Below are 22,610 nucleotides of genomic sequence, written 5' to 3'. Positions count from 1 at the left end.
TATAATACATATTCATACTGTATACCTCATGAATGACATCATGTAATGTTTCATAAAGTATTCAAATGAAGTTTTATAAATATGAATTCAACACAAGTTTTTTAAAAAGCATGTGTTCTGTCTCCACTGTAAAACTCAAACACTACTCTTATACACTCTGAATCTACAAAATAGAAGCAAAATACAAAGTACTTTTTGAGTGCTACAATTGTTTCTGAGTTGTTACAAATCCATTACACATTTATTATGTGTTTAACTGTTTTTTCCTGCTTTCGCAATTTAAATATCAAACCAAATCTTAATTCAGAACAAAGTAAAACTTTCATAATCAGGATCAGAAAATTACCTGGATGAAAAAGGGCTTTGATATATTGGAGGGCTGCTTTATGTAAATCCACTATCCCTAACAATAGCAAATACAATGGTAACTCTGAAGAAATGCAGAGAAATACAACTACTGTTCCTATTAAAATTAAGCTTAGCATGTTTCCCCCAAACACCCTAATAACTCCACTTCATTAGTTAAATTCCTTTCACCTGCAAGACAGGCTTCCAAAAGTGAATCAATGTGGTACTGACTCCAAGACCCAAGGAATGAGCACTCTTCTGCTCTTTATGAAAACTGCAAGCTACAGAGCTCATAGACAAAACTGAATACTTGTATTTCTGCTATGAGGGGCAAAGCCAAATGAAAAGATGTCAGTCTAACTCTCCTAACCAGAAAATTTCTGAAATAGAGGCAACAGAGTCAACAGCAGAGGACAATGAAACACAGCAGAATAACTAATGGCTTCTCAAAAAAAAAAAAAAAACGACAACTTTCAAGGACATCTTTTCAGGCTTTAAACTTTCATGACAAAGCTGACTGGCCAGGTTAGGAGGCTAGATATCACAGACTGGACAATAAGAAGTTATTCCAATCCTTGCAGAACAGCAGGAAGAGAGGCAATGACTCACAGAAGCTCTCTAGGTGCTCAGTGCTACATTAAATGAAGAAGCACACCAGTTCAAAGAAAAATCAGGCAAAGCTGCTCTGCAGAGCATTCCTAGTATTCTCTGTTAGTCCTGAGACATAAATATCCTGTATAGTAGACAAAACTACAATGATTTTCATTTGTTACAAGTATCCATTATCAATCAGAAACAGTAGATCTGGCAGTTTCAATCATAAGGCTGTTTTTAAAGAAAATTTGAGTAAGAATGAGAAGGAATGGACTTCCGAGACCTTGAAGTACATGGCCAAGTACATCTACTTGAAAGAACAAAAATCTAGCTTTCACAAAACAGTTAACAAAAACATTTTCTGGTTAAGAAAATTCTCCAAAGAGAATTTAAACGGGTCAAACATATAGCATGTAGTATTCTGACCCAAAAACTTCATATGACAAAGTGCTAAGCAACTACACAGCGCTAGATAAATGCAAAACCAACCTTCATTTCCTCAGGATTTGAATGAGATGTGTGAATTTTAATAACAGGTATCCACTTAAGCTTTGGCCAGGCCTACAACAGACAAGGTGTATGTATAAGTAATGTGCAGTTTTCTTGGAAAGCATTTATGTGTTTCATGCTGGAGCTATTACCAGTGCAGGAATTTTGCAGAAACAAAGAGGTGCATCCTGAAGAAGGCAGTTCATTTAGTCCTTGTTACTGTAATAGCCATGCTATTAATTCAGTGCAAAGAAAATTCATTGTTTTCAAAGCTTAGTACCAGAACCCTCCACAGAGGAAGGCACAAGAGATACTATTACTTAAAATCACCTGCAGCTGTCAGATAATATTCCAGGATATTTTAAAAATATAAAATTCCTGATACTGTAAAAGTGATAAGGAAGTATGGCCTGAAATCTGAATCAATCTATATGGTCATTAAGAAAGATCAAAGAAATAATAGGTCTTTAGGAATGTGTTCCCTAAACATACTCCTAAAATCATATTTGTTTCATTGCCAACAGATCCACTGACAGCTCCATATAGATCAGATATATACCATACTCCACCCTGATGTAGTGAACTTAGAATTCTGGGCAGATCATATGTCCATGAAAGGTATAAAAGCAGCTCTACAATTTGGTGAGATCAAAGTAAAGGAAGTGAAAATCAAAACTGGTTAGCCCAAATCTAAACAAGACTGTTTCAGAGCTGTGTTTCAGCTCTAAAACACAGCTCTTCTTAAACTGAATATACACCAAGGCAAATTATAAAGCAACAGACAAGTGATAGAATAAATAAGCCAAATTTCAGGCAAGGCAAGGTATATAGCAGTCATATCTTGTGAACTCAGCCTTCACAGCACTGCTGTGTTCTTCAAATCAGACTGATCCTATCAGCAAACTTTTTGGGGGAAAACCATCATTTAAGTTTGTTCAGTAACTAACATAGCAATAGTTCAGGCTTCTACACATTTATAGTTGTGTATATATTGATATGTTTCAACATCTTACTGATGACTTTGAAACAACTATACATTATTCCAGAGGCGTGTATAAAGTAACAATGCATCTGGTCAGGTCACAGCTCTAAAGGCAGTAATACAAAACTAGCACTTAGCTGTTAACCATTTGGAATACATCTCAGCAAGTAATTTAGAGGCTGATGAAGTCCTAATTAGAGACATTCTTAAAAGAAATCAAGTCAGGCAGGTTTGAGAGCTGACTGTATGACATAATAGAACTTCACTACAATGTCTTTTGCTTTCCAAGGAAAAGGCCTAACATGAAGCTCTATGCAAAGTACTCAGTGTTAGTGTGGAATCCTAGGAAGCAATACATTATCTTGAGCTTTATGTCTGGGGGAGGCATGAAGGAGGACAGAGGAGATCAGATATTTATAAATGCATGGTAACTTCATATTCTGTGGTCCTTCTGAATGCCAGTATGAATTCCTGTACTTGGTATGTGGATGAACATGGTGGAGGTTTTGTTCTGAAGAGTCACATCCATCATATGTGACTATGGATTTATCCAAACTCTCACACTAAGCTAACAGCCACTACAGCTCAGACTTCTCTTCAGTCCCTCCTTGGTAGCCCAAAGGACTTCAGTCACAGAAAAGCTGCATGGAGTTGACAGAGACCCTACAAAACACCATTTGTACCAGCTCAACAACCCTGACCACACAGGCATTTTAACATGGTTTCATAAAACTCAGAGACTAAGCTAAAGCTGGCCACTTGTATGCTCCCAGCCTGTTGATAAAGCATCTATTTCACCAACTTCTTGAAGGAAGTTCCAAAGAGCACCCTTATCTCTTTGAGGCTGCATTACCAAACGTAGCCTAGATCCTGGAGAACTGAGAACTTCTTGGTAATTGTTAAACAAGACAATTGATAGACTCACACTGGAAGGGATGACCTTGAAGCAGCAACATGCTATATATATGCTAAGCAGGTGATTTGCTGTTGCAAGACACTCCATAAAATAGCCAAGTAATCCACTTTTTGCCAGTAAAACAATAATTGCCTGTATGTCCCAAAATGCAGCCACAAGCAGATCTGACTTTTCTGATCTTAAGGGGATCCCAGTTCCACAACCCAGGACAGTAAAAGAGGCCATTCCTGATAAACATGCACAGAATGCATCCAAAGATAAATAGTAATAATAGCTTTCCCAAGAGCAAGCTTCCTTTTTTATGGTCACTCTATCTGTTAAAACTTTCACTTTCTGAGATTTTCATTTTCTAAAAGTCTAGAATATGAAAAAGTTCCTTTACTCTTACTTAGCTACAGAATGTAAAAGAAATAGAATATAATATTCCATAGCTCCCAATCTCTGAAAAGGAATAAAAAGAAGGATAGAATTTTATGGGGACAGAATAGCAAAGGTCATCAAAATTAGGTATCTGCCTATTAGGTATCCAAAATGAAACAAAAACATTCTATGATCCTTGCCAACATTTTAAAACACTGAAAAAATCAGATCCTTTTCTAAACAAATTAAAGGAGGAAAAACCAAGCCATTTAGAAACAGAATATATTTCTCATACTTGCCAGCAAGAGAAGGCAAAGAGAATTGTCCAGCCTTTTCACAAGGGGATCACAGCAGAGCCAACAGATACATTTGTTTCCAAGAGAGACATAATAACAAAAAAAAAGAAAACAGACAGAAGTCTGATCTATTGTGGAAAGACAAGCAGGGATCAGTAAAGAAAGAACTGCAGGAAGCTTAGAGCCATGTACCTGAAGGTGCTTTTGAACACACAGCATATACCACCAATCTGTGAGAGTTGCCTTTCTTACAACTATAGGATTTGTTAATCGATGAAAAAACAGCCCACTGTGGCAAGTGCAAATGGGCAACACCTTAATCCCTTTAATGTAAGATAAGAGAAGACAACACTATGTCAATGGAGCCATTGGCTGCCACAACTACCAAGAAATAAACAGCAAACATCACTGCAAAAGCCTAGTAACCAAAATTCTTAACCTGGCTTTTCACCTTTCAGGATATGCAACCCTTGATGGAGGTATTATTTGTGTTGTACTGTAAGGCAGTACTAAAACATCTGCTTTCCACATGATTAATTTAACAAATAAGTCAACAAACTGACAGACTCTGAAACAGGACACGGCAGCACACAATAGCCAAAGTGCTGAGGCTCACTAGTATGTCAGGTTATTGTCTACAAACTTAGAGGGGAATCAGAACAAGACAGCCATAGAAACAAGATGGTACTCAGCAGTAACAGATTATGGACTAGTTACACTCTTATAATAACTATATGGCATACTGCTTTCTTCCAGTTTATTTCATAATTAACACTTTCATTATTAATTACCTTTGAAGGACTTGCTAGATTTCATTTGCAAATAGCTAGATACCATATGGGAGACAACTACAAACTATTTCCGCCTCCTGACATATCAATGGATTTTTAAATCTATTCAACCTTGCCACAGGTAGAATTTTTAATGCTTTCACAAGCAGCTACATTTACAAACTTGAACATTTTCTAAAGTCTACATTACATTCTAGTAGATCAGACCAACTGCAATTAACTTAAACATCAAAAACACTGAAATCTGCATGGAAATCAAAAGGTTCAAAAATGTGACAATCTGATTTTTCTAAAACAAATGAGAACTACACAAGGTACCTAAAGCAAACCCAGGTACCTAAGGCAAATCAGTATCCACCTATTATGTTATATTCCAGCTTCTTTTTATAAAGGCACCAGAAATAAAAAACTAACACTCAGGTATCTCTACAAGATTAACACACACTCATACTCTAGGGTACACCATTTCTAGATTTACATTAGCCATCCTAAAGGCAATGAAAAGATATTCCAGATTCTAAACTGGAGAGATTTCCTTTATAGCAGATCAGTTAACTAAGACTTCATGAACAGTATTTTTGAGCTGCATCAAATAAATAATATGAATATGAAGACCAGATAACAAGAACAGAAACAAAAGAGTGCTACTATAATATTCATATACAGCATCTACACAAAACTGTATCTGAGCAGACAGATGGTAGATAAAGTTTTTAAGTAGGCTCCACATTTGATTCCCTTGCTATTAATAGAAGCCTAGGCTGTAGTGGCCAAGGTTATATCAGGCTAGACAAACTCCAGTTTCCTAAGTCCACCGTGAAGGCCTCCTAACTTTGACAGGCAAAGCATTACCTTTGTAATTGTGCACTTGATTTGTATACACAAAGTCAAAACACTATCTAAACATGCTGCAATGTAGCAATTCGAGTCAATAGGTAAAACTCTGTGTGTTTGCACACAATAATGTTTTTTTACATTGGTTAAAGTTTATTTTACTTTGTCTTGCACAGCAAACAAAGTTTCTAGTTCACTTAATTGCAGGGCTTAACATCAGTTCTTGTCTACATAAGTAGAAATGACCTTATGTTAAATGCAGACACCCCACTGCTGCCATGTATTGCCCTTCTTATGTGTTCAAGAGGACTGGAAAATCTGCACAATGCCAAGTGTTGTTTCTGAGCAAATATTATTCATTTGTTCAGCAATTCTTTAGCTTTAGTGACCAAAACTCCTGAGGGGACCTACCTCACAAACAAGAAATTTTACTCTCAAACTCTACCATTAAACGTAATAAGTAGGGCACACAGAAATGAGATGGTTACTCCCTTGGGGTTTGCATCTGCTTACATTGCAAATTTAACAGCATTTTTTATTTCTTCTTTATTAAACCAGATTTCCTCAAGAAGAAAACCATTTAAAATAAGAGAAGACAGCTGTGAAAGCTATACAGTCTGGGATGAGCACAGCATCACAAGTCGTTTTAATAGTCACCCAAAAGTAGCTCAATTTGTGTGTGCTCTGTTAAAATCCTGCCACTAAGAGGAGCCCTAAGTCTATTCCACAATGAACAGTGGAAGAAGTATTAATTTTTTTCCTGTTTCTCAAGATCAATGGAAACTCTTACTTCAGTGATGCTGAGGAAAGCAGAATCACCACAAGTTGAAGAAGAACCAATAAAGAAAGAGTCACTTCAGCAGTAGCAATCTGAAACCACTGAAGATTACTGAAAACAAAATGAGGGAAAAAATTCTGACATTGGAGTAAGTCTATCAATAAGAAAAGAGTCCACCAAAAAAGAATGAATAAATGAAGGCAGATTGAAGAGAAAGAAAAGGTGGGAAAAGCATAAGAAACAAAAACTGAAGTCACCTCAAGGCCTGCAGCAGGAGAACAGTGATTACAGACACAAAGAATTGGAGTCAAGGCAACAACATTCAAGAAACAGAAAAAGCAGAATTAATGAAATCTCTAAGTAGGAATGCAAAAAGAGAAGGAATCTTCACGTGCTGAGTGAGTGATACAGAGTTATAGCCTGTAAAGCTGCAAAACCAAATAAAATAAAAAAACCACGGAAAATGTTTTAAAATTTCTCTGTGCTCCTAGTGTTTTCTGCTAGGTATGCCACAACTTAGAATTCAACAGCATACCATCTCATCAGCTAAGACAGTCAAGACAGACTATTCCAGAAGGTCTGTCAGAAGAGAATCCTCATTCAAGCACTCCAAACTGTCATCTAGTGAAGCCTTTAGCTAGCTGGTGAATCAACAGGAACACAAGGAGCTCCAGAAGACACTCAGTTGTAAAATTTGAAGTTTACTGGCTAGGTATAACCTTCATCCAGTAACTGCTTGACTGATCTTTCCTTTCACCATTGAGTATGTAAGAGAACAAAGGAGGGTTTAATGAGGTACCTGATTCCACTTCTTCTGTCCAGGCACTTCAGTCTTGCCTCCAGTGGGTCAGAATACAAAAGACCTTTGACTTCCACAAAAAACCTGCCCCGTTATATTCATCCAAAAGCTACCACACTCCTTGATTTAAAGCTAAGGTGGCAAAATGAATTGCAGACTGGGAAATCCCAGAAAAATGTGTCCTTCTTACTCAATCTGTTCACTTCGGCTTATCTGCTCACATGCTGTCCCAAAGTATTTTGACTTCACGGCCAGCTGTGTTAGGCCAAGGCTGCTAGCTGGAAGCTGACAGGTACTGCCTCCCATGCCTTATCAACTTCCCTGAAGGCTGGCACCCGGTGCAAAGGCAACAAGATTCGCATGAGCGTCCTAAAAACAAGGCACACCCACATCAACAAAGCCACCTTGCCGAACCCCGGCGGACTCCTCGCTCAGCCCGCGTCCGAGACGCAGCCAGGAATGGAGGCAGGCGGCCCAGGAGGCGGCAGGGGCCTCACTTACAGCCCTCCCTCAGAGCGGCTGCGGGCCGGGGCCGTGCTCCCGGCACGGCCCGGGCACAGCTCTGCCGCCCGCGGGGCCGCCCCCGCCGGCAGGTGCCCCCCGCCCCGCCGCGGCCACCCCGCGCTCACCCGGCCTCCCGCATGACGTTGCTGTCGCCGCAGTCGCAGGCGCCCCCCGCCTGGCTCCGGAACATGTTGTAGTCGTGCCCGGCGTGCTCGCCCTGGTGGAAGCATTCGGCGCACAGGCTCATGCAAGGCGAGATCCCGCACGTCCGGCACCGGTAGGCCACGAAGTTGGCGGTCCAAACCAGGCCGCATAGCGTGGCGGGGTCGTAGGCCCGCACGGCTTGCACGAAGCTGTCCCAAGGCTCCCCGCCCGACAGCAGGCAGCGGCACCACTCCAGCGCCTCGCCCGCCGCCTCGCCACCGCCAGGGCCCGCCGCCGGGGCCAGCACCAGCTCCAGCAGCGTCCGCAGCTCCGCCGCCGCCGCCGCGCCGCTCTCGCCACCCAGCGCCGCCTTCAGCCGCGCCGCCGTCGCCCGCTTGTCCCTGCTGCTGGCGCCGGCCCCCGCCATGACGGGACACCGAGGGGCCGTTACGGCCGCGCCGGGCTCCGGATCCGCGATCCCTCCGTCGCCCTCGCTCCCCGCCCCGCGGCGCCGCCCTCTCGCGATAGCCGCGGCACCGGCGCCCTGCCCGCCGCCCGCGCCCCCCTCCCGACACCGCCTCTCCCCTCCCCTGACACCACCCTCCTCTTCCTCCGCCCCTGCCCTCCCGCCGCCCTCCCAGCGCGCAGGTGCGCGCCCCGCGCCGCCGCCGCACGAAATGTCGCCGCCCGCCGGCCCGAAACTTCACGTTCCCGGGGTCCCGGCAGCCCCGGGGAGCGTGGGGGGTACACCTGGGCCGGCCGGCGGCTCCGACGGCAGCGGAGCTCGTTTGTTACCGAGCCGTGCCTGCAGCGAAGCGGCTGCCGTGAGACGCCCTGCGGCCGCCTGTGTATCCTGGCCACAAGGGTCCCGCCGGCCTTAGGGGGTGGCGGCTTTGAGGGCAGGAGCAACTGCGGGGAATGTGGGAGGCACCTCTGAGGCTTCGGGCCGGCGATTCTGCGCTCGCTGCCATCAGGCGGCCCCGCTGGGGGTGCAGAGCAGCGCCGGGCTCCGGCGGCAGCACCGCACCCCAGGGTGACCGCAGAGCCGCGCCTCGAGGTACCTGCGTGCGGCTGCCTGCGCCCTACTACCAGGAGAGAACGCATGTTGATGAGAGCTATCGTGTTTTGCACACCGATCGGCAGTTTTAAACCTCGATAGACAGATTTTCAACTGTGCAATAGAAAGCCTTATACGTAAAAATCTATTCCTAAATGACAGTAACCTTCTACCCGACAGCTACGGGCCTCAAGGCAGCTGCCTCACTTCTGGCTTTGCGTTTCCTATGGCTGCCCGTCTGCTGGTGGCTTGTGTCGCGTTGCGGTTCCAGGTGAATGTTACTCTTCTCTCCACGACCGCTTTTCCCAGGGCACCGGCAAAATTCTAGTTCCTTGTTCTGTCCCTAAGGGCACTCAGGAGCGGGACCACCGAGAAAGCCCGGTCTGCCAGGTGTGTCCCCGGCTCTTTCTCAGGCACCGCTCAGCGGTGACACGCAAGGCTGCAATAAAATGTCTCGTGTTTATAATAAACGAGAGCAAAGCTCGCACTTGTTAACGACCCACGGGGAAGCTCCCTGGCGTGTCATTCCCGCAGGTGCCCGTCAGCCCGGGAAGGGGCGGGGCGGAGCGTCGGAAGTGCGCGGTGGCGCTCGGAGCGCCCGGCCCGGCCCGGCCCGGCCAGCTGCGGTGAGTGGGCGCGGTACCGAGCGAGGGCCGGCGGAGCGGGACGGCGCTGTGGGCGAGCGGGCGGTGCAGGTGGGGCGGTCGCTGGGGTTCAGCTCCTGCCCCGCTTAGGGCTGGGCGGCGGGCGGGCCCGGGCGGTAGAAGCGGAGCCCGGGGCCTGAACTCCGGGAGCCGGCGAGGAGTGGGGCTGCCGCCGCCCGGGTCCGCGCTCGTTCCCCATCATCGGTGCTCCACCAGGTGCGTCCCGGGAAACGGCAGCGTGAAAGCACCCGGGAGATGCTGAAGAGTACCAGGGGATTTTAAGTATGAAATAATTTCAGATCATACGTAGTTTATTTATATTGTTGTAACTGATTACACATTATTTTCTTTAGTAAAACCATAAACATGAAGAAATTAAAGCTTAAAGAACTGGAAAGCTGTCTTCAACAAGTTGATACTTTCGAAAGTCCAAAACTACTCCTTGAACAGTATCCAACAAGACCTCATATTGCAGGTAGAGGTGACCCACACCACTGTTTTCTCTTTTACTATTTCATCAACACTTTTAATTCAAAAAGTTTTTTCTACTGCATTGTCTGAAGGCTTTACACTGAAAATAGTTAAGAAAGTATATCCAGCAGGAATGTGTATAGTAGTATTCTGGTAATGTCTGTCTTTGTTTGAAAAATGCAACCTAAGACAATGTCCAATCCAAAAATCGAATTTATTAATCTAATAGATAACATTGTGATAGAAGCAATCTTAATCTGTAACTGTAGAAGCTGAGATGGAGCTATGTCATGACCCACAAAACCAGTAAAAGTATATATATAGACACTCATCTATACTCTTATTAATTATTCTCTTTTCCATATTTTATATCCTTCTATTGTTTTTCCCCCAAAAAGTTTAGAGGCATACTTTTTCCACAAGCAATACTCAGAGCTCTATCTCTCCACCAAAGATCCACAGTTTGTAACTTGTCAAAATGTTTTTGACTCCTCACATATAAATGAAAAAGAGAATTACAGGCAGTGAGAACATCAGTTTAACTAAAGGGGTTTTCTAATGCAAAATTAAGTCTTCTGAAGGCAGACGCAGCTTTTCTTGATTAATCACGTTCATATTTGGTATTATTGACCTGTTTTGTTTGGGCTTTTTTTCCCCAGCATGTATGCTTTATACAATTCACAATACTTTTGATGATATTGAAAACAAAACAATTGCAGATTTAGGATGTGGTTGTGGCATGCTCAGCATTGGAAGTGCAATGTTAGGAGCAGGGTAAGTATTTAATATTAAGTTCTGGTTATATTTCTTTCTGGCATAGAAGAGTAGAAAGAAAGCAAGATTAAAATATAGCAATGCTGAACTAAAACAATTCAGGTTTATAATCAGGTTAATATTTACCAAGTTTTGACTGTCAATAGCCATTCATACTGTGAAAGTGATGGACAGCTGTCATTAATTTGCAAGTCATTTGCTCTCCCCCTAAGCATTAAATGAACACATGAAACTTCCTTAACAAAATTTAGATTTATACTCGAGAAAGGGCAACAGAAGTACTTGAATTTTTATCAGCACTGAATGTATTATGTATACTTGTTACATTTCCTAGATAAAATAAGTTGTGTACACAGATCCCTTACTGTAGAATTTAAACACCATTTTAGTTTGTAGTAAACTAATATGTGCCACTTTTCTTAATAGATTCTGTGTGGGGCTTGACATAGATGCAGATGCACTGGAAATATTTAATACCAATATTGAAGACTTTGAGCTCACGAATGTCAACATGGTTCAGTGTGACATCTGTTCTTTATCTGACAGCATGTCAGATACTTTTGACACAGTTATTATGAACCCTCCGTTTGGTACCAAGCATAACAAAGGTTGGTAATTGTAAAGCTCAGTTAGAAATTATCACAAACCAGACAGCAAGGGAAATGCTTTCAATGAAACATCTCCCTTGTTTATTAGTTACATATTCTAATTTCTTAATGTTTTGTTTATCTGGAATCAGCTTCCTAAGATTAGCAACTTCAGCATTGTAACTAACAGTCACTGCGGTTTGAAATAACCAATACTAGATATTTCATATCCCTATTAATTTTTATTAAAAGCAGTTGAGTATGTTTTAGAAATACTTTCTATTCAGTGCTGTTTCTCAAATAGCTATTATTCCAGAAAAAATTAAGCAGATCTTTGCCCTTCCATTTAACAATTCTAATAATTTGATTATTCTTTTAGGAATTGATATGATTTTTCTGAAAACTGCTCTACAAATGGCAAAAACAGCTGTATATTCCCTTCACAAAACTTCAACACGACAGGTAAGTTCTTCAGTTCAGTAGGGCAAGAACTACCCAGACAACAAAGTATTTGGCTATACAGATGGCTATAGCTTCACTGATTTGTCAACTACTTTGTGGGGTATGTTTGGGATAAATACTAATTACCTCAAATGACTGCAATCTCACTTACATCGAGATAATTATGTAATCTAATGCTTGGGTTTGAAAATCTGAAAGCACAGGAGACTTATTAAGTACAGAGGTTTATAAAACAGATAATTTTAAAAGCTCATTTTTAAACTATCTACTATTGTAGCACATTCAAAAGAAAGCAGCAGAATGGGAAGTGAAGATGGAAGTCTTAGCAGGTAATATTTATTTATTTTTAACAGAAAAAAAACCCAAAACGTTTTGGTTTTGTACATTATCTCTAACACTACCAGCCAGTCATAACAGCCCAAGATAAATTTAAATGTGATTTAGCACATAAATGACACAGGTCTTTCTCTTTTTAGCAGACTTTTTAAAATTTTTTTTTTTAAATTTTTTGCTACCTGGCTAGAATATAAGCAGGCACTTAATAAAGCTCTGAGAAATACATATTCTGTGCAGAATTAGGTTTGTTTCTGCACCTAGATTTTGTTTTCAAGCAGAAGTTACCTCTCTTCCTGCTTCAAAGGGCATGTTGCTGAAAAAGAAAAGTGAAGCACAGGTCAGTTCTCACATACAAAAAAAGCATCCTCTCCTTAGCCACCTAAATATTTTTGCCAGTGGAGTATCTTCCCGGTTCTTCTGCTAACCAAATGCTTCTTACAGTCATAGAACTTGAGCTATGAAGTTGCACAAGTGCTTGAAACACAACTGCCATCCACTTAACTGTCTGATGTGGACAGCTTCAATGTTTAATCATGATGTAGTGCAGAGATAAAACAGGTATGACAGGCCACAACAGATGCAGACATTAGAAACAGAAGTACATGGTTGTAGGGCTTAAGTGACTGATCATCATCCCAGTCTAACATGTATTCTTTATACTGTTCACAGAACTTAGGTTTGACTTACCAGCATCATACAAGTTCCATAAGAAGAAATCAGTAAGTATAAAACCTGATATAACTGAGAAAATGCTGAGGTAAATAAATTCTCTGTAATGAAATCTAAGTTTTAGGGCTGTATGTACTGGATGAAGAATGGTCACAGCATTCAGTCACATCATTGCTGTTACTCCATTTTGTAGCTGACCGGGGAAAAGCATCATGATAATTCCAGTCAAAGCTATATACAAAGATTAGAGCCAGCACTGCAATTAGATGTGATATAGCTAAGGGTAGCCTCCTTGTCTCAACTCCTAATAGCTCTTTGCTCAATCCTAGCTGCAGCTCAGGCTTGAGTGAATGCAGTGCTGAAGGCCACAGGAACAAGGATGTTACAGCAGTAGCATTATTTCAGAGCCAGCCTGGGGGCAGCAGGAGGAATTCCTGGGCTCACTGTTAAAAGATACAGTCAAGACACTACAGTATGGCAGCCTAAGCCCACAGTAAGTTCCTTGCTACTAAATGCTGGCCTGGAAGCCATGTATCCCCATCCCTTACTAAAAGGAAAGTAGAGAGGAGAGTGAGCAATAGTTGAATACTGTTAAGTATGTATGTTGAGCAGCAAAGAACAGAAGTATTAATCAGCTGCTGACTATATTATTTAAGTCTGTCCTTATCTTTGCTATTTCACAGTTGAAACATTATACTATATTAACCAGGCTTCAGTAGAAAGCAGTTTTAAGGTGTGAATTTATTGCCAGCTGCTATTAAACATAACCACGAGATTACAAAGTCCAAAACCTTTTACATTTGAATGAGATGCCAGAAAAATTGAGAAGATCTGACAGTATAAACAAAACTATAAATAGAAAAGTTTTCCAGGGTTTTATGTTAGCAGTAAGCATGCTTCTTAAACAAAAAAAAAAGCTGTAACCCAATAAAATGAAACTCTTCTCTAATTGTAGGTTGACATTGAAGTGGATTTCATTAGATTTTCTGCCAAAAAAGTCCTGAACTGAAGCATGTATTTAAAATCTATTGAAAATGGAACAATAAAACCACTATTTTTTTTAAATTCTTTTATTTGACTACTACTGATTTCCATCTCCATTTTCTGTTTTCAGTTGTTTTGGTGCAGGTTCTTCCTTTTCTGTTTCCTCTAGTGGTCTCTTCTTGGGACTTGCTGGTTCTGCAAGATTGAATATGTAGTCATTTAGAGTAAAGGAAAGCTTTGCCTGAAATCTGAAAAAACCCAAACTCTTCCCACCGTGTAAGTCTGAGTCCCAGTTATCTACAGCCACAGCTACACTAGAGGGTTTGCTTATTACTGTGACTAAAGCTTTTAGATGTTCTAAAATGCCCCATTTGAAGAGCTTCACCCCATCTAACTCCACAGCAGGAGGGCAGGTAAGAAAATGAAGGAACAGAATCTACCAGGAGTAGGGTTCACTGAGTTTTAGTTAAGCAGGTGCTATATGTAATGAACAGGAGCTTAGCTCTTCCTCTGCTCCAAGCTAAATACTGATGGGCCGAACTATTAAATCTTCTCATATCCTTAAAGGAAAAAAAAAGCACCACTCAAGAGACTGAGTCTGTACAGTTGTGCAATGCTGCTGACAATCACCATGTTTCAATGCATAACATTTTACACAACCATGCAGTATAGCCTTATCTATATACTACTATATAGATAATTAATATCTAAATATTAATTATCTTAATATGCTTTTTGGGCAGTTGTGGAGGGAATCGAGCACAAGACTCTTCAGGCAAATACTGTAAGGAGGGCAGAAATGCTGCAGAGCCAAATCTGAAACACAAGTACATGGAGCTACTTTCTGTAAAAGTATTGAGTAAGCTGCATCAAGTGCACAGAATGACATACCTGTTTTAGTATCATTTTCACCATCTTCTTCATCATTCTCAAACTTTATTTTCTTGCCCTGAAACTGTATTTTTCCTTTTTGTGCACCCTGAGGTATCTTTCCCCCTCTTCCTTTTCCTTTAATTTTGCGCCCTGTGAAGATAGAAGATCAGGAACTTTGTATTGTTTGTCTTTAAATTGGCCAGCTGCAGAGACTGCTTTACAGTTAAGGTCACTATGTAGTTAGTATATATTGACTACTTAAGAGTGAATTTCATCAGCAATTCCAAGACATTAAAAAGGCTTAAATTATTAAGAGGAGGGAGAACCTTTTGATTTCTGTTTCAGCAATTCCTGCTGATCTTCCAGGATTTTTTTCAGAGCTTCTTTCTCTGCATCTCCTTCTAGCACTTCCCATGAAACATCCTTGTTCCGCAGCTGCAAGTTTCCATTATGTGCTGCTTTGGCTTTTTCCAGAGCTTCTTTGGCAATATCCTTAAATAGGATAATTCCCTTTAAAAGAAGAGAGGCATTTGCATTTTAATCTTACTGAAAAAACACTGAGCTAGAATGATGAACAATATATCCTGTTGAGTGCTTCAGCAAATCTATTACTCTTGTATGATTGTAAAACATGACTAGACCGAAGCAAAGCCCTCAGACTGTGCTAATGAACATTCTTAGTTTTGACCTTATCAACTAACAAGGCTGGAACCTTTATCTGTTCTTCTGAAAGAAGTTATGGAAAAAATTCAATTCTCTAAATATTCTACAATTTCACAAGACAGTAACTTATCTGATAACATAAAAGAACAAACATTTAATCATTCATTTTCAAACTTCAATACCTTAAGTTCTTGTCTAAGATTACTGACCTCCTTCGCACCTCTAACAAAGTGTATCCACTTGATTTCTCCGTGACCAGAAAATACTTCATGGAGGTCTTCTCTGCATGTTTGGTCATCTAGATCACCAGAAAACTTCAAAAGACATCCTGTCTTTTCTTCCAGAGACTTCTAAATTCAATTAAAAACCCCACATTATCACTGAAGAGTCAAGTTTGAATATTGATATTCCCCCCCCAATCCTATTAAACATGATAGCGATAAACAAGCAGCTGAAGTTTCAGTAATTCAGGCATTTTTCCTACATAACCTAGTTCTGCTGATGTCCAAGTCTTGTACAGCGTGTGTCCCCTCCTTTGAGTTTTCTTTGCTTACTGTGATACACTTACATGGAACTTAGGACTCCTTTCCATATTAATTACACTCTTTAAATTTTACAAAACAGCTTTCTGAAGGCTGATAGGTTGAAAATGTATATAATACTGATGAAATCCTTAATGGATTAATGGATCCTTTAAATACCATAGAAGAACCATCACCTCAATGGTGCTTTCAGGAACACTGAACAGGCAAACATGCCTAATAATGTAAATTCAGGACCTGAGCCTTTAAACAAAATTAGTCTATTGAAAATAATATTAAAACACTAACTCTGTAAGTTAGTTGGAAAAACTGAAGTGACTTTCTAGAAAGTGCTCCATATTAGAACATTTCAAACAGAATATTCCATGTTAGCTTTGTAAAATGTAGGTGATTTAAGAAAACCATACCATTTCAGCATCTGCTGCTTGTTTCTGCTTTTCTTCTTTTTCCCTGCAAAAAAGTTAAATTAGTTATGAGTCAGTTCAAGCATGGTCAGGCAAGCAAGACACACACTTTGATTGGCAATGACTCACTGTTTAGCTCTTGCTTTCGCTTCTACTTTGTTTTGTTTCCTTTCTTCATTCTTCTTTGTACAATACTCCTCCCTTCAACAGAATACAGGTTAATTTAAATTATTCTGTTAAAATAGATGTGAAACAGTTGAAATTATTTTTCCAAGCTGAGATGCTAAGTCTCAGTCCCCAAAAGGTACATCTACTGATGCCATCAAAAACTCACTTCTCAGGCCAAGCCTGGTTCTTGTGTAAATCCACCCCTGACCACTGTTAGTTCATATATCAGTTATGTGGACTTACTTGAAAAGTACTATCAGCTCTGTGTCTTTGTACTTTTGATTTGGTATCTCTGTGAACTTCTTAGCAGATTCAACACTATCAAAAACTGCAAATATTGAGCCCTGTTAAATGAGAAGAGATATTGTTAGAGTAACTGAACAGAATGTTGTCCAGGAGGGATCCCTACCCAAGGGCTAAATGCTCATCATTACCTTAAACGTTCTCTGCAATGTTCTCCTCATTTGAATATTTTCAACTGGACCTTTATCTTCAAGCCATTCTTTGATATCATCAAGAGTAGCATCTAGTGGAAAGCCTTTCTGCAAGATAGCAATGAGCTTCAATTATATGCCACAAAGTGACTCTTAAAAATTATAACTTCCATACAATGAGTTAATTCAAGCTGTACTCTCAGATGGTTATCAGTTAAAGTCATGCAGGACAGCACAAAGTAAAGAAAAATTTACTTACAACATATACAGATCTGTTTTTAATTGCAGCCTTATACTGGTCATTTAATTCAGGAAGGGGTTTATTTGGAGATCTTCTGATTTTAGTTTTGTCTTCATTTATTTCCATTAAACCAGTCTTGGATTTTCTCAGTGCTTCTACAATAACACCAAAATCTTTTGAAAGGCGACTTAACCTATTGAGTAAGCAGACGGAGGTTATTACAAATACACAGGCAAAATTGAAGCCAGATGTTAAAAAAAGAGATGGAAAAATAAATGCGTATCAGGAACACTTGGCCCCAAATAGAGATAGGTAGCTGAAAGTTACTCTTATCCACATTAGCTGTACTTTGCTTTACCTGTTGAATTTGATCATTACTTCTAAAGGTACCCAGCCATCATCTAGTTTGATCTGTTCCTTTAGAAACTTGTCTCTTGGGAGATTGTGATTGCCAAAATAGTACTGCAGAAAGGAAGGGGGAAGGGGAGGAAAGAGAGATGTGTCTTTAAATTTTCAGTCTTAAAAGCTAGTTTTCATCTAACAGCTTACTGCAGTAGATTGAGACATACCAAAATTAATTAATTAATCTGAACAATTGGGAATTCTGAAATTATTACTTCCTGCTCTAATGTGATACTTTGTAAAAAGATAATTGCAATGTGTAAGCTGTAAAAACATAATCACCAGAAGCCAAGCCCACAAAAACCCAAACAAACCAACCCCACACCAAACAGTGCTTCATCCAATGGAATTAATGAGGCAAAGATAGAATGCAATTTTGTTTAGGAAAGCAGCAAAGCTTATTCTGTTAATATGATAAGCATTTATCACTCTGATCAAGCTCTGCAGAGTCAAAAGTCAAATTTGTCACCAGCAGATCCACGCTGTACTCCTTAAATAAGGAGCATATATGCAAGAATATTGTATTGGCATACTGAAAAACTGTACACACAGACTGGAATTTCTAGGTTTCATTCAAGAAAACACTGTAAGATAAAGAAATCATTCTTTCATTTTTAATTTTAATTATTATGTTCTTATTTATATCTTGTCTGGCATGGCAAGACAATTCACTTCAAGACAGACAAGTTAATCAGATTCTTTCCCTGCAGTCATCCAGCAAAGGTCAAATACTAGAAACCATAAGGTAAACTGGAATATTTTCACCAATACCATGGTGCTTTGAAAAGTCAGTGCAAGTTTTACAACCCTACCTCTTCCTCTAGTGCATCTCAAACTCATATTACCAAAAGTCTGGTTTTGTCAACTTCTGTCAACTGGTTTTGTTATATTTATATATAACAAACCAACAAAATACAGAGGTAGAGGAATCTCCACATTTTGTTTGGTAATGGACATTCATGTGCAGCTACATTTTTGTCCTTCAGGAAAGTGGCTTTGTTCTACATGCCATTTAAAGCAATGGGCTCAGGTTTTTTTGTTGTAGGGTAACCCTGCAAGCCTCTAGAGAGACAGAGTTAATCCAAAGTAGGTATATAAATTTAGTTGTAATTTGTAGCAATAAATTACAAAGCAGTAAATCATAATAGCAAGTTATGCAATGTGCTAGTATTTTGACCAGCAGAGATTGCCGAGGAGGAGGATTTTTTCCCCACAAAAATGAAGGCACCTAGAATTAAAGTGCACTCTCCTATTTGCACATGTAGAATAACCCCAGCAAACATGGTAGTAAATTGTTTAATGATTCACTTGCTATAACACCTAAATCCTAGCAAATTAAACCTTTTCTGTTTTGAAATGATGTTCATACAAGCAACTCTAGACAAGTATAGCTTCCAACTTAAACTACAATTATGACTATCCTAAAGTGTTAAAAACCTGTTACAGACTTCTGACATTTTTTAAAAAGCTGAAAATTCGAGTCTAACTCCCAATAAATTCAGCTTCCAGTTAGTCAAGCCCCCGCCAATGAATGCCCCCAAAACACCTCAGTCCAGATCCCAAACTATAAAAACTGAAACTGAACTTACCTCAATTTGCTGACAGATTTTGCTTTCCAAGATAGACATGTTTTCACCATTTCCATTTTCAGCCATTTTCACCAACTGTTTTGAAGAGAATACAGAGCAAAACCACTAAGTTTTGAATACTATTTTCTACAGACTTACATTCATGTAGCACTGCATTTCACTGCAGCCGCATCTAAATAAGGTAACAGCCAAGTTCATTATGCATACATTTATGTCCGTGAAGCAACTATTAACATGACTGCAGAACCCCAAGGGGAAACTATGAAACAACTGGGGAAAAAAAAAATCCCCTCACTTTGGTTGTTAGGGCAGCATTTGGCATTCAGCAGTCAAGATAAAATTTAGGAAATGCTGGCACTTCTCAGCCTTATTTGTCATTTATCTTTTTCTAGGCACAGATCCTCAGTTTAGAACAACAAAACTGAGAGCCAACACCATTTGTTTTTTAAGTCAAATCCAACCTCTCATCGCTAGGCAAAACAATAACAAAAATGTTCAATTCCTACATAAGTATAATGAGAAAGTGTTTCTGAAGTTTCTGTCTCCTGTTTAATCTTTGGAAAGTTCAGAGAACTTCCTGAAGGATGGAATGAAAATATCTGCATTTACTGACCCATCCTAAAGACGTCTCGTTCTCTCCTTTACAAATGTGTCTTCACTGCAGTTCTGCTTGAATAGTGAATCAAGTATCTTTATAACATATGACATTTTAACTTGGAAGTAACTTTACTTAACTGGCAGCAAGTGTATAATCCCAGTACCTCGGATGCAGTCACTACGACAGAAGCTACTGGCCAGAAAATGAACTGGGATCAAATATTTTCTATCTAGTTGCTTTTAAGATAAGGATAGTGTGAAGATTAATTCTTGAGAAAAAAATGTATCTTTATGAAGCTGTCAGAAATTAGTTTGAATTCAGTTTTGAACTATGAAGCAGAGATTTCTTCTTTCTCTCTTTAAGCACTAACACAATTTTTAAATCCAGCTGCAGAAGATAAAGAGGTTTCTTGGTTTATTACCCCAGTTCATAGATCTGTGATCACAAAGGCTGCTGGCAAAGATGGTTTTGCACTCGTGTCTTGCATGGTTTATTGGGAGATTTGACCATATACCTTCTGCTACTTGCAGGGCAGTAACATCTTCCAGAGCATCTAGATGACTGGCAACACAGAAGCAGGGAAAACTCCCCCGAGGTGCCCTTGTTACAGGAAATTATGTTCTTCATCAGAATGCCCCGTAGGCAGCCTCATCTTCTTATTTTAATAGTTTAATTCCCCAGTAACTGTTCAGCTTACTGCAGTCTGCAATAATGCCATTTCCTCCTCTTCCTGATCTCAAAGCCACATTCAATCCTTGGAACTTACTTGCAATTCTTCAGCACTTACAGCCTTGAAAGGTGCTGTACTTGCACCTGTCCCTAACACTGTAACACTCTTTAAAGCATTATTTCAGCAAGTGTTAGTTGCCAGCTATGCTGAGTGTGATCCATTTACCGATAAAGCACTTTACAAAACCCAGGCCGGAGCACCCCAGCTGAGCGCTGCAGTTGTTTCAGAGATGTCCCACATGAGCCACCCTGACTACAGGAGACTATTGCTTCACCACCATTCAGGTGCTGGTACTGTCTTAGCACCCTGCTTGTGAGAGAAATCTGTGTTCTACTTTACATTATACCAAATCTGATCTAATTTAATGGCAACCTACAGAGCAGTCTTTGACTACTGTCCCAGTCTGCCTCAGCCCAGGTATCAAAATACGCAAAACCAAAAACTCAATTTCCACATAAGGCTCAGCTTCACTGTTGAGGGGGGAAAAAAAAAAAAAGTCTACTTCCTTAGTAATGTTTTCAAGGTCAATACCAAAAAATATGATCCAACACAATACTTAGGACAAATCCTTTAGAATAAGTCTTACACATGGAAAAGTTTTTCTAAAAAGCATCCTTTCAGCTGCAAGTAAAAAACTTAGTCGTCTTAGTAGGGAAGACTAAGAAAGACTCAAACTTGCCATGCGTGGAATTCAGTTCAGTGATTGAGCTCTAACCTATTTAGAACAAAAGCAGAAGCAGCCTTCTAATTTAAGAGAAATTCTAGCATTTGCACATGCTCACTTCAGACTCTTTAGCTCAGTCATTTGGCACAAGACAGCTTCCAGATCAATAGTTTTCAGTTGCTGTTCAGCAGTGAAGACTGATAAAAAGCTCCTATGAACAGCAATCACAGTCTGAACTGCATGCAAAATCCTACAAAAGATTTTAAGGGCTTTCTTAATAAACTATACCGACTTGTTCCTCCCATATGCCAAAAGTCTGTATCAGTACCACATGAAACATAAAAAAAGCAGGTTAAAATAAAGCAAGTACTCATTAGGCTTAAATTATAAACAATTACAGTCAACCCCCATAAACAGAACAATTAGATCCCACACTGTATTAGCTAAATCATCCCACAAGAGCTCTCAAGTAGATTTTCCTCTTACCAGACATTTAGTTTCAAGTTCAAGACAAAGTTTAGTTGCAGGGCTGATTAATCTACCATTACTGTAACAGAGTGAAAAGCTTTTTTTTAATAAGAGAGCTTTCCCGATAAGGTAACATGGATCGTGTGGGGCCGTTATTATGCCTCCTTCAGGAACCCCTACATAAGAGGTGTGAGCGCGGTTTTTATTCAAGGGTAGGATTAATTAAAGCCACACCTTTTCACAGATGTTAACTTAAACAGATTTTTTGAGTAGAATCAGTGCAATGTAGGAAAAAAATCGTTAGAATTAAGTAATTTAAATGTCGGTCCCTGAACTGTGCCAGGAGACCATCAGTTTCCTGTTGACGCTTTTACATGTCTGCAGTGGCAACATAGCCCTCTTGGACAGCCTCAGGCTCCGTGGCCCAGCCTCCCGCCCAGCGGACACCTCAGCCCGGCAGGAGCGGGAGCGCTGCCCTCGGGCCGGGCCCGGCTCCCCGCGGCGGGAGCGGTGCCGCCGGCTCCGCTTCCCCGGCAGAGCCCGAGCCCCGCAGCGCGCACCGAGCGCCGCGAGAAGCGCTGCAGGCGGGAAGTGACCGCGGCGGCAGCGGCACGGCCGGGCCCGCTCCACGCCTCCGCCGGGCAGAGACGGCACGTGCTCCCCTGCTTCGGGAACCCTCCCTGCCTCCCTCCCGGCCCGGCCGCCGCGCCCCGCCGCTAGCCCTGCCCCGGCGCGGCCCGGCGCTCCTCGGCAGGACCGAGCCCGGCGAGGCACGCCCGAGGAACGGCGCCGCCCGGGAGCCGCCGGGAACGGCCCCACACGAACCTGCGCGCGCGGGCCCCGCTCCGCCGCTCCAGAGACCGCGAGTCGGCGCCGCGCAGCCCAGCAGCCCCCGCGGCCCGCCCGCCCCTCACGCTCGCGCCACTTCCGGGGCGGGGAGGAGGGGGGGGCCACAGTGCGGCCCCGCCCCGCGCCGGGAGCGCGCGCGTTCGTGGGGGCCGTGCGCGTGGGGACT

General features: G+C 41.2%; 3 protein-coding genes across 9 annotated transcripts in view; 1 reads left to right on the top strand and 2 right to left on the bottom strand.

Annotated features, from left to right (window-relative positions):
* The window catches only part of UBR3 (ubiquitin protein ligase E3 component n-recognin 3), a 98,119-nt gene extending 89,772 nt beyond the window's left edge, over positions 1-8,347 (bottom strand). For 2 of the 4 annotated variants that reach the window (XM_059853047.1, XM_059853048.1), the window contains exon 1: positions 7,817-8,347. In XM_059853047.1, the coding sequence (XP_059709030.1) occupies positions 7,817-8,262 (446 nt within the window). In that variant the 5' untranslated portion in view covers positions 8,263-8,347. The remainder of the gene's footprint in view (positions 1-7,816) is intronic. The other 2 variants (XM_059853049.1, XM_059853050.1) reach the window with 1 other exon arrangement.
* A 1,030-nt stretch (positions 8,348-9,377) lies between these two features.
* METTL5 (methyltransferase 5, N6-adenosine) lies at positions 9,378-13,900 on the top strand. Of its 3 annotated transcripts, none has more exons than XM_059853069.1 (8): positions 9,378-9,518; positions 9,890-10,011; positions 10,667-10,781; positions 11,208-11,389; positions 11,748-11,830; positions 12,108-12,159; positions 12,836-12,885; positions 13,791-13,900. In XM_059853069.1, the coding sequence occupies exons 2-8, from the start codon at positions 9,903-9,905 to the stop codon at positions 13,842-13,844; spliced, it is 645 nt and encodes a 214-aa protein (XP_059709052.1). In that variant the 5' UTR covers positions 9,378-9,518; positions 9,890-9,902; the 3' UTR covers positions 13,845-13,900. The 3 variants fall into 3 exon arrangements, with proteins under 3 accessions (XP_059709052.1, XP_059709051.1, XP_059709053.1); XM_059853068.1 differs by having other exon boundaries at positions 9,427-9,518; positions 13,165-13,900; XM_059853070.1 differs by lacking the exon at positions 9,378-9,518 and adding an exon at positions 9,595-9,752.
* On the bottom strand, positions 13,559-22,535 carry SSB (small RNA binding exonuclease protection factor La). 2 transcript variants are annotated; one of them, XM_059853065.1, is made up of 12 exons: positions 22,421-22,529; positions 19,136-19,210; positions 17,503-17,606; positions 17,163-17,337; positions 16,904-17,011; positions 16,713-16,813; positions 16,431-16,502; positions 16,305-16,347; positions 15,565-15,705; positions 15,019-15,202; positions 14,711-14,842; positions 13,559-14,014 (listed from the first exon to the last, which is right to left on the bottom strand). In XM_059853065.1, the coding sequence occupies exons 2-12, from the start codon at positions 19,199-19,201 to the stop codon at positions 13,917-13,919; spliced, it is 1,224 nt and encodes a 407-aa protein (XP_059709048.1). In that variant the 5' UTR covers positions 19,202-19,210; positions 22,421-22,529; the 3' UTR covers positions 13,559-13,916. The 2 variants fall into 2 exon arrangements, with proteins under 2 accessions (XP_059709048.1, XP_059709049.1); XM_059853066.1 differs by lacking the exon at positions 17,503-17,606 and having other exon boundaries at positions 22,421-22,535.
* Positions 22,536-22,610: the final 75 nt, after the last annotated feature.

This window comes from Haemorhous mexicanus, chromosome 8 (genome assembly GCF_027477595.1).
Source record: "Haemorhous mexicanus isolate bHaeMex1 chromosome 8, bHaeMex1.pri, whole genome shotgun sequence".
Lineage (NCBI taxonomy): Eukaryota > Metazoa > Chordata > Aves > Passeriformes > Fringillidae > Haemorhous > Haemorhous mexicanus.
Note: the sequence above shows the minus strand (reverse complement) of the source record. Positions and strands in the feature narration are given on the sequence as shown.

What these genes read in the sequence shown, in the direction of transcription:
- SSB (XM_059853065.1), bottom strand. Translation starts at nt 19,201, where the DNA reads ATGGCTGAAAATGGAAATGGTGAAAACATGTCTATCTTGGAAAGCAAA. An exon ending in TTGTTAGAGGTGCGAAGGAG is followed by an intron (nt 15,203 to 15,564) that starts GTCAGTAATCTT and finishes CTTCTTTTAAAG; the next exon opens with GGAATTATCCTATTTAAGGA. An exon ending in TGAAAATGATACTAAAACAG is followed by an intron (nt 14,015 to 14,710) that starts GTATGTCATTCT and finishes TCAATCTTGCAG; the next exon opens with AACCAGCAAGTCCCAAGAAG.
- METTL5 (XM_059853069.1), top strand. Translation starts at nt 9,903, where the DNA reads ATGAAGAAATTAAAGCTTAAAGAACTGGAAAGCTGTCTTCAACAAGTT. An exon ending in AGTGCAATGTTAGGAGCAGG is followed by an intron (nt 10,782 to 11,207) that starts GTAAGTATTTAA and finishes TTTTCTTAATAG; the next exon opens with ATTCTGTGTGGGGCTTGACA. An exon ending in AGTTCCATAAGAAGAAATCA is followed by an intron (nt 12,886 to 13,790) that starts GTAAGTATAAAA and finishes CTCTAATTGTAG; the next exon opens with GTTGACATTGAAGTGGATTT.